The sequence below is a fragment of the Pipistrellus hanaki genome, assembly GCF_964339955.1.
Source record: "Pipistrellus hanaki genome assembly, chromosome: 15".
Taxonomy (NCBI): Eukaryota; Metazoa; Chordata; class Mammalia; order Chiroptera; family Vespertilionidae; genus Pipistrellus; species Pipistrellus hanaki.
The window spans coordinates 49,044,576-49,055,772 of record NC_140517.1 but is presented as its reverse complement, the minus strand read 5'-3'; the positions used below and the strand labels follow the sequence as shown (position 1 = coordinate 49,055,772).

The 11,197-nt window shown below is 44.4% G+C and overlaps 1 protein-coding gene across 1 annotated transcript; it reads left to right on the top strand.

The window, feature by feature from the left end:
- Window positions 1-1,877: 1,877 nt before the first annotated feature.
- Window positions 1,878-9,500, top strand: LOC311633910 (T-cell-interacting, activating receptor on myeloid cells protein 1-like; the record flags this gene model as incomplete). The annotated part of the gene is made up of 7 exons (XM_084906916.1): window positions 1,878-1,905; window positions 2,694-2,900; window positions 3,019-3,321; window positions 3,616-3,912; window positions 5,451-5,622; window positions 5,822-5,858; window positions 6,089-9,500. 7 exons carry the CDS (start codon window positions 1,878-1,880, stop codon window positions 6,191-6,193), a joined length of 1,149 nt encoding a protein of 382 aa, XP_084763042.1. The 3' UTR covers window positions 6,194-9,500.
- Window positions 9,501-11,197: the final 1,697 nt, after the last annotated feature.

Below are 11,197 nucleotides of genomic sequence, written 5' to 3'. Positions count from 1 at the left end.
ATCGAACCCGGGACCTTTCAGTCCCCAAGCCGACGCTCTATCCATTGAGCCAAACCGGTCTCAGCAATCTTCTTTCTCTTCTTAAAGAACCCCATTCAGTAATTCATATAATTCTGGTTTGGCGGTGATGAAATCCTTTAGATTTTTTTATTTTTATTTGTGAAGCTCTTTATCTAGCCTTTGATTCTGAGTGATAGCTTTGCTGGGTAGAATAGTTTTGGCTGTAGGTTCTTGCTATTCATCACCTTGAATATTTCTTGCCATTCCCGTCTGGCCTGCATGGTTTCTGTTGAGAAATCAGCTGACAATCGTATAGGTGCTCCTTTATAGGTAACTACCTGCTTTGCTCTTGCAGCTTTTAATATTCTGTCTTTTGCTCTTGGAATTTTAATTATGATGTGTCTTGCTGTGGTCCTCTTTGGATTCCTTTTGTTTGGGGTTCTGTGTGCTTCCTGGACTTGTAAATCTATTTCTTTCCCAAGGTGGGGGAAGTTTTCTGTCACTATTTCTCCCAACATGTTTTCCGTGTCTTGCTCTCTCTCTTCTTCTGGGACCCCCATAATTCTGATGTTGGTTCGCTTGAAGTTGTTTCAAGCGAGGTTTCTTGGTTTCTTACACTATCTTCAACTCTCTGGAATTTCTTCTCTTCTTGCTTCTGCGGAAGAGTGTCCTCTGGCTCTTTGTGTTCCAAATCTTTGACTTGATTCTTGCGATCTTCCGGTCTGTTTTTAGGACTCTGTATAATATTTTTTATTTTAAACAATGTATTCTTTATTTCTAGTTGATCCCTTTTCATATCCTCAAAGGTCTCATTTATTTTATCAGCCTTTTCTAGGAAATTCTTGAAAAACCTTATAACTGTGGTTTTGAACTCAATGTCCATTCTTTTACTTTCATCCATTTCCTTCCTTTGTGTCCTGCCTCTTCTCTGCATTTTAGCTGCTTTCCTGAGTTGATGGAATAGTTTTGTGTGCTAGGTGTCCTGGCAGAGCCCAGTAGCACAGCCTTTCCAGTTACCTGAGGTGGACAGTCTTGGTGTAGCCCTTAATGAGCTATGTGTGCAGTCTTGTTGTTAAGCCTTGCTTATTGTTGGTATCACTGAGTGCGTTGATCTCCAAGCCGATTGGCTGTGAGGATCAGCAGTGTCTCAGCTAGGAAGGCTTCTGTGCTCAGCTTGGATGGGGAGGAGTCTCGTGGTGGTGCAGACAAGCTTTGGTTCCCCATCAGTCCTGCCTTAGGAAAGTCCCGCAAGATTGGCTGTAGGCGCACACTCCTCTTGGGGGAAATACTGTTCTCAAGTTTTGGTCCCTTACAGCCAGTTTTTCCCTGGCTTAGAGTTGTCTCTCAGTGCAGTTGGGAGTTTTGTTTTTTTTCTCCTGAGCGAGAAAGCTAGCCACTGGAAGGGCTTCTGTGCTCCTCTTGGATGGGGCGGAGTCTCGGAGTGGTGCAGACAAGCTTTGGTTTCCTGTCAGCCCCTCCCTAAGAGGGTTTGGTTCCTGAGTCCCGCAGTAATGGCTGCTGCCGAGAAAGCTTTGCCCACTGCCTGACAGTCCGGCCTCTCCCTGACTGGGGCTGTCTATCAGAGCAATAGGGCGGTTCTGTTTTCCTCCTGAACAAGAAAGCCAGCCACACACATTAACTGTCCACCCTCTCTGTGCACCGGGAGTAAGTCAGCAGCGAATTTGGTGGCCGTCTTTTTCGTGCACACAGATCTCCGCACCTGCACAGTTCCTGAGGCTCAGTGTCCCTTCTCTTCCCTTCCTGGATGGTAGAGCTTCAGCTCAGCCAGCTGTCTGGTGTTTCAGGGCAATATTTCCTCTGTTTTCCAGTTGTAAATTTAAAATTGTTGTGGTAGGCTGCATTTAGGTGTCTACCCTATGCCGCCATCTTGGTTTCTCCTCAGAAGTATGACACCCTGCCTTCTACTTATTGATTGCTTCACATGTCGGGACCCAGGCTGCAGGCTTCATGGCCACTTATGAGTCAAGTGTTTCTCAGTATGGGAATGTGTGCTCCACAGTCATGATGGTGCTCTATCCTACACCTTCATGTGATTAATAACTTACTGGCTCTGAGTCAACTCTTTCTCTTCAAATCAATGTATTTAGTTGAAATACTGTAGCAAGACTATATAACTAATAATGCAGTCACTTACCAAAAAAAAAAAAAAAAAGAAAAGTTACTCTAAAAAAATAATACCATGGTGAGGTGGGAAATGTTGAGAATTCTAGTCTTTGCTGTTCATTGTCAAGTGTGAGCCCTGGAGGAACGCTCTGTTTTACAGTCAGTGACAGAGGTGTGATACCAAATGCTAAACTTTCCTCCTTGATTTGAACAAAGGGGCTTAGCCCTGGTGGGTGTGGGCTCAACAGTTAGAACACTGGCCTGAGCACCAAAGGGTTGCAGTTCAATTCTCTGTCAAAGGCAGGTTCCTGGATTGCGGGTTAGCTTCTGGTCCTCCAGTTGGGGTGCATGTGGGAGGCAACCAGGCGATGTGCCTCTCACTTAGATGTTTGACTGTCTCACTCTCTCTTTCCCTCCCACTGTCTCTGAAAAGCAATGGAAAAAATATCCTCAGGTGAGAATTAACAACAAAAAAAGGGCTTAGTGTGATCTGAAAGGGAGCCCTAACTGTGATGCCATGACCAGGGCCATAGAATACTGTCATTGGCTCAGCTGACAACATCCCACAGAGCACCTGTGGCCCGCATCCCACACTGCAGAGCAGAGTCCACTGTGGGAAAAAGGAGAAATCCCAAATGTCTGGCTGTCATCACCAGCCCCTGAGAGGGTCCCTCAGCCATCAGGGCCGAGTGATGACGTGGGCTCCAGGCAGGAGCTTCTGTCTCATGACGGTTCCTTTGCAGGGCTGTGTGCTGGCCATGACCCAAGAAGAGATGGTGAGTGTTTCTAAAGGAAAGCCTTCCTTCTCCTTCGCTCCAAATCCCCTCACCCTCCTCTTTTCTCAGAAGAGCAGGTGAGTGAATCAAGTCCAGCCTGGACTCTGCTTCCTTCCAGGGTCACTTCCCAGGCCCTCCATCCAGGCCTGGCCCAGCTGGGTGCTTCCTGCCACCAGTAATGTGACACTGCGATGCTCCACTCCTACTGGGCAGGTGGACTCCAGGGACCCAAAGTTTGCTCTCAGAAAGAACACTGCTCCTCTGGAGATCTCACCATCTCCCAATTCCCCAGAGGGCCTGGCAGAGTTTCTCCTCACTGACCTAAAAACCAGTGACGCTGGAGAGTACACCTGTGAATACAGGACAGAGAGCCCCACCAGAAGGTCACCGCCCAGTGACGTCCTTCTCCTACTGGTGACAGGTGAGGACGGGTGCTCAGAATGACACACCACCTCCCTAGCACAGGGATGAGGGGGATCCAGAGAATGAGAGAGGAGCAGGGGTCTCCCCTCCAATGTGGGGAGGTGAGATGGAGAAGAACAGGAGCAGAGCTGAGGGCCCGGCCTTCACCCAGGGCTGCTGGGGGGGACATCTCCTTCCTGGAGTCAGAGCAGAAAGAGGGTGAGGTCAGGTGTCTGCACTTCCCACACTCCCTGGGGACCTGCCAGGACACCAAGCCTTCTGCCCATGACTTCTGAGCTTCCTTCTCTTACAGGAAATTTTCCCAAACCTTCCCTCCATGCCCACCACAGGGGTGAGGTGACTGCAGGAGAAAATGTGATTCTGCAGTGCCAGCAGCCCAGAAATATGATGAACTCTTACATGTTTGCTCTACTGAAGAAGGGAAACTCAACACCCATAAAGCTCCAGCGTGCAATTGGAATGGAGACAGACTTCTCCCTTCCCAGTGTGACAGGCAGGGACACTGGGGACTACAGCTGTGTGTACTTCCAACCAAGGACTCCGTTCTGGGCCTCACAGCCCAGTGATCAGCTCACTATCTCGGTGGCAGGTAAGTTCTCTGCAAGATCTTAATTAAGAACTTTTTAAAAAATTAAGGTATTGAGAAGTACAGATTGGTAGTTATAAAATAGTCATTGGGATGTACAGTACAGCATAGGAATATGGCTAATATTGCAATAACTATGATTTATGGAAGGTGGGTCCTGGAAATATCAGAGGGAACACTTTGTAAACATATATGATTGTATGATCTCTCGGCTGTACACTTAAAACTAATACAGAGTAATAGTAAACATAAGCTGTAATTTAAAAAATAAAATTTAAAAGTAGAAATTGCTCATTTGATCTGTCGTCATCTGATTCTCACTTCCTAATTCCCAACCTTTGTCTTGCTCTATTCTTCATTTTTGGATAATTCTTCTTGCTGGTCTTTAAAATTGCCTGCCCTGCTGTCACCACCATTCCTTCCGCCATTCTGTGCATCTCTTCAAGTTTTGGTTGATCTTGATGATAGCGATATCTTCCCCACAAGTCTCAGGACGTGGTGTTCCACAGCCTCTTGTTTCAGGGAAATGGATGCAATGCCTTTTTAAATTGTAATTTCACAGAACATACTGGTAAAATTTGTCTGAGATTATCTCATTTCCTGCTATGACACATGTTATGTTTCAGCTCTGTACCCCTTTCTACTGTGCATTCTTCCCATATGGTTGGTAAATGTCTTATAATTAGATCAAGGTCCGTATGGCCAGCCCTGAGAGGTGCCCACAGCTCCCTGATTCCTGGGAAGAAGGGTCATTACCCATATCTCCCATGGACTCTACCTTCAGAGAACATTGTTGGTGATGGATTTAGAGATGAATTTTGCACAAATTGGGATGAATGAGATGGGGGGGGGGATATAAATTCAGGCTTCTCTACTGGAATGAGGACCAATGGCAAGATTGAGCCATTCGTGATTGAAGCTGAATACATCATGGTCATGGTGCTTAGCTACCAAACTCACCCTAGCTAAGTTTTGTGCTATGAGGAGATATGCTGATACAGCTGCTGAATTTCAGTGCTCTGAGGGGACATTTCTGGCTCTTTGTGTTGCCTTGAAACAGATTCCTAACACACGGAGGGAGAGGGGGAAAGGAAATACAGGACAATGGAAATGAGATCAAGAGCAAATGAATGGAGAAAGACAGAATACAAAGAAGATGGAAGAACCACTACTTTCATAAACTCCACATTTTATATTCATATATTGATTTCAGAGAGGAAGGGAGAGGGAAAGATAGAAACATCAATGATTAGAGAGAATCACTGGTCAGCTGTCTCTTGCACACTCCACACTGGGGATCCAGCCCACAATCTGGGCATGGTTGATCAGGAATCAAACCGGGACCTCCTGGTTCATAGGTCGATGCTCAACCACTGAGCCATGCTGGCCTAGAAAAAAATCCACATTTTTATTCCGGCGATTACAATTTTAATAAAGGTACATCTGACCACTGCCCAGGAGACACGTGTGGGCATGTGAGGGTCATCTTTAGTAGATCCACTGAGAATCAGGGACGTTAGTGATTCCCTTCTCCCTTTCAGATTCCCCAGGTGCCATATCAACCAATTATACCACGGGTAACCGTGCCAAATCAACCGATTACACTATGGGTAACATCATCCGACTTTGCCTGTCTGCTGTGATTATGGTTCTAATGGTGGCTTTCCTGCTGGAAGCCTGGTGCTGCCAGAAATGGTCTCCGTGTGGATCCAGGTACAACACTGAGCTCTCCTCTCTTTCTCATGGGCTGTTGTAGTGATATGGAGTTTCTTTAAACACAAAACTCTGCCATGGGGAATTATATTTTGCAATATGGACACAGCTGGGGTTTTAGATGGACTTTTGTTCATCAGGTCACTGTTCTGTTCGTTGTAAGAACATTTAATATCACTTTTCTTTTCCTGTTCAACAGCAGTGAAGACCCAATTATTGTGGAAGAATTAAAGCAGGTACTGTCCATAATACCATTTCAAACATATGGGGAGGATGGAGAGAAAGGTGGTTCTTCCTGGCTGCCAAGCTGTGCGAGATTATGAGAAAAAATATCCTTCCTTTGCCTCCCTACCTTGATCTTAGGTCTGTCCTTTATCCACAGGTCGCACAGCTGCCTGGGGAAACAAAGGGGGTTTGATCCAGTCAGATCTACTCAATCTTAACTCTGTGAAACCTCCGTTCCCAGCCAGCCCAGGACAAGATGCTGACTTCCTTCTTCCTGCGTGCTTCACCTGGACGAGATGGCAGCATTGAGCAGAAAGACTCACCTAACACTTTTAGAATCACTTGAAAAAATACGTACAAGTTCAGCATTGGACTGAGTAGCAGGTACAGTCCCATGTGCAGGAAGTGTTCTTACATTGAAAACTGGAGAAGCCAGTCAGTGCTGCTCAGTGGTTGAGCATTGATCAATGAACCAGGAGGTTGTGGTTTGATTCCCAGTCAGGACATGTGCCCATATTGTGGGCTCCCATCCTTAATGTGGGCCGTGTAGAGGGCAGCCAATCAATTATTCTTAATCATTGATGCTTCTCTCTCTCTCCCTCCCCTTTCCTCTCTGAAATTAATATATATATATAATATATATTTTAAACTGGGAGAAATATGGGTTTCTCTATAGTATTTATTAATGATTCCCCTCCACTGTTTTTCTGCTCTTGTCCAACAATTGGTCACGTGTTGAAATTTCTCTATTGATCACACATCTTTTAAATTTCATTTCATACATTCCAAAAGTTTTACCTAATTTGGGAGAAGTCCACCCTACATCATATTAACAATTTGCTCTTGAGTTGTCCCCAGTATTTCTGGTGCAGGCGTAAAACATTATAGAAATAATTTTGAGATGTAAGTTCGTGTCATCTGCTCCGTTCACTGTGTTGGGCCCACCAGATCACAGATACGTCTCGTTGCCTCTCATCATCACCACCGAGTGCCTCTTTTCATGCTGCTGCACTATGTACATGATGAGGCAGAGAAAGGCGTTCCTGTCCACTGCACTTCTCAGGGCACCCTGATGTCTGGGCCTCCTGGGCTGTGTGTCTGTTGCTGAACGTCTCAGTGTGGGGATCTCTGTGCTCTTAGGCACCAGAAGTGTTCCATCCCTTCCACTCAATCACTGCTGTACACAAAAAGGTCTTGAGTTTAGTTCCTGCTTGGGGCACATACAAGAGGCAATAAATCCAAGAGGCTCAGTATTATACACAGATCAGGGATTCACTCATGTGCAAAGAGCAGGGATTTGGTCTATACAGAGATGAGGGACTCAGTCTGTATAGAGAGCAGGAACTTGGTCATATAGAGATAGGGGACTCATATTATACAGAGCTCAGGACTTAGTTTGTACAGGGGTAAGAGACCCAGCCTTACAGATATAAGGAAACCACTTTTGTACAAAGATCAAGGACTTGCTCTTATACAGAGATCAGGGACTTGGTCTGTATAGAATTAGAAACTTGGCCTTGCACAAAAATTGGGGATTTGGTCCACATAGAATCGGGGAATTAGCCTTCTGCACATATCAGGGACTTGGTCCCTAGAATCCGGGACTGGGCCTTGTATAGAGACCAGGAACTTGGTCCATATAGAATAAGAAACTGGGCCTTGTAGAGGGATCAGGGGCTTGGCCTGTATAGAATCAGGGACTTGGCCTTACACAGAGCAAGGACCTTGGTTCATATAGAACAAAGGGTTGGACTCTGTACAGCAAGCATGTCAAACTTGAAAGCTAACACGGCCAAATAAGCAAAGTTTAAGTTTATGTGGGCCTTAAAAACAAAAGCTTCAATTTTCATAGAAACACTAGAGGCTCAGTGCACAAAATCTGTGCACTCGTGGTGGGGGTGGGGGAGAGGGTCCCTCAGCCCCGGCAACCTCTCGCAGTCCGTGAGCCCTTGGGGGATGTCTGACTGATGGTCGATTTGCATATTAGCCCTTTATTATATAGGTTTATTTCGATAGAGACATGCTGAACACAAAGGGTTGAAATAAAAGAGTAATAATTAATGAATATTTGTTGTGGGCCGCAAGTTCTACATGCTTGCAGCGTACAGAGACTAGGAACTTGGTCCGTGTAGAATAAGAGATGGGGTCTTGTACAGAGATTGGGCGCCTGGTCCATATTGATGCAGGGACTGGTCCTTTTTGAGACCAGGGGCATAGTCCATATAGAATCAGGGACTGGGCCTTGTACAGAGACTGAGGAGTTGGTCTGTACAGAATAAGGAACTGGGCCTTATACACAGATTTGGGACTTGGTATCTATAGAATCAGGAACCTCACTAGTACAGAGACTGGGATTGGTCTGTATAAAATCAGGGACTGGAACCTCTAGAGATATAGATCCCTTTAGCACGAGGGACTGAACCCTGTACAGACTGGGGACTTTTTCCATATAGAATAAGGGGATGGGCCTTTTACAGATATTGAGGACTTGGTCTGTATATAATCAGGAACAGGGCCTTGTACAGAGACCAGGAGCTTGGTCCACATAGGATCAAGGATGGAGTCCATATAGAAACAGGGAGTGAGCCTTGTGGAGATTTGGTCTGCATAGAATCAGGAACGGGTCTTGTACAAAGCAAGGACTTGGCCCTATAAATTCATGAACTTGGCCTTGTATGGGTATTGGAGACTTGGGACTGTATAGAATCAGGGACTGAAAATTCTAAAGAGACTGTGACCTTGGTCCACAGAGAACGAGGTAGTAGGACCTGTACAAAGGTCAGGGGATTGGGCTATCCAGATTAGGGACGTGGCTCGTGCAGAGATCGGGCACTTGGTCCCTATAGAAGGAGGGACTGGACATAGTTCAAAGAACACAAACTTAGTCTGCACAAAATCAGGGACTGGGCCTTATACAGAGTCCTGGGACTTGGTCTGTATAGATTCATGGACTGGGCCTTGTACAAAGACCTGAGACAGTCTTATAGAATCAGAGAACCAGCCTTGTACAGATATTGGGGACTTGGCTGATATAAAAGCAGGGTTTGGATCTAGTTCCAAGACCAGGGATTGGTCTGTATAGAATCAGTGACTCGGTCTTGTATACCCCAAGAAGCCAGAAACACCAATCAGAAAGGATATATGCAGCCCTATGTTCAAAGCAGCTCAATTTACAATAGCTAAGATTTGGAAACAGTCTAAGTGCCCATCAGCAGAGTTAAAAAAAAAAATGGTGGTACATCTATACCATGGAAATACTATGCCGCTGTAAAAAAGAAGGCACTGTTATCATTTGCAATAGCATGCATGGATCTGGAGAGGATTATGCTAAGCAAAATAAGCCAGATGGAGAAAGATAAATATCACATCATCTCATGTTGGGGGATGTCTGATGGTCGATTTGCATATTAGCCCTTTATTGTATAGGTTTATTTCAATAGTGACATGCTGAATACAAAGGGTTGTAATAAGTGAGTAATCATCAATGAATATTTGTTGTGGGATGTAAGTTCTACATGCTTATAATGAATATAATGAACAACATAAACTGATAAACTAAAATAGAGCCCAAGACATAGAAGCATCAAACAGATCACCCAACCTCAGGGGGAGGGAGGACTGGAGGGGTGTGAGAGATCAACCAAAGGACTTGTATGCATGCATATAGGCATAACTCATGGGCACAGTCGGGATGGGGGGGGGGGGCGTGAGGGCATGTGCTGAGGGGGTGGGAATGAACAGGGAGAGGTCAATGGGGGAAAGAGGATTCATATGTAACACTTTAAACAATAAAGGATTTTTAAAAAGAAAAAACACACAAATATTCCAACAAGAATTAACACCTATCCTAAAATTATTCAAAAAAAAAATCCAAGGGGTGGGAGTTTGGGTGGTTAATGGAGGGATGAGGACATATATGTAATACCTTAATCAATAAAGAAAAAATTTTTTAAGTCCAAGAGGAACACTTTTTAAAAATATATATATTTTATTGATTTTTTACAGAGAGGAAGAGAGAGGAATAGAGAGTTAGAAACATCGATGAGAGAGACATCGATCAGCTGCCTCCTGCACAACCCCCACTGGGGATGTACCCGCAACCAAGGCACATGCCCCTGACCGGAATCAAACCCGGGACCTTTTAGACCGCAGGCCGACGCTCTATCCACTGAGCCAAACCGGTTTTGGCGAGGAAGGAGCACTTCTAAGTTCTTTTCATGAGGATAGCATTATCCTAAACCCCAAACCAGATAAACACACTACAAAGAAAGAATTACAGGCCAAAATCCTGATGAACATAGATGCTAAAATCTTCAACAACAAAATATTAGCAAATCAGATCCAGCAACATATTAAAAAGATCATACACCATGACCAAGTGTAACTTACTCCAGGGATGCAAGGCTGGTACAATATTTATAAATCAATAAACATGATACATCCCATAAACAAGTTGAAAGACAAAAACCATATGATCATATCTATAGATGAAGAAAGAAACACTCAACAAATCCAACACCCATTTTTTATTAAAAAGTCAGCAAAGTGGGAAGATAGGGTATCATACCTCTATCTAATAAAGGCCATATATGACAAATCTAGAGCTAACATATTCCATGGGAAAAAACTAAAACCGTTTTCCCTAAGAAGAGGAACAAGATAGGTTTGTTCAGTTTCATTTTTACTCAACACTAGAGGCCGTTGCATGATATTCGTGCAAGAATAAACCTTCCTTCCCCTAACTTCGCTCCCAGCTGCCCAGGAGTCAGCAAGTCCTCACTTCTGTGGAGCACCGCCACCCTCCTCCCCTCCATAGCAGGTGTCCCACCCCTCCCAGATGCTCCTGAGACTGAATACGTAAATTAGCTCACCATCTTTGTTGAGTTAATTTGCATATTCACTCTGATTGGCTGTGGGCATGGCGGAGGTACAGTTAATTTATATGTTTGTCTATTAGGTAAGATAGTATTGGGAGTACTAGCCACAGTGATCAGACAAGAAGGAAAAATAAGACATCCAAATTAGAAAAGAGGAATATAACTGTCATTTGCAAATTACATGATATTGTACATAGAAAACCTTAACGACTCCACCACAAAAATGACTAGGTTTCATAAGTGAATTCAGCAATGTAGCAAGATACAAAATCAACACCTAGAAATCGATGGATTTTTTTTACACATCAATAATGAACTTTCAGAAAGAGAAAACTAACTAATAAATAAATCCCATTTACCACTGCAACAAAAAATTAAGATACTTAGGAATCAATCAAAAGGTTACAGGTTCGATTCCTAGTCAGGGCACATAACCACGTTGTGGGTTCAATTCCCGGGTGGAGCATATATGG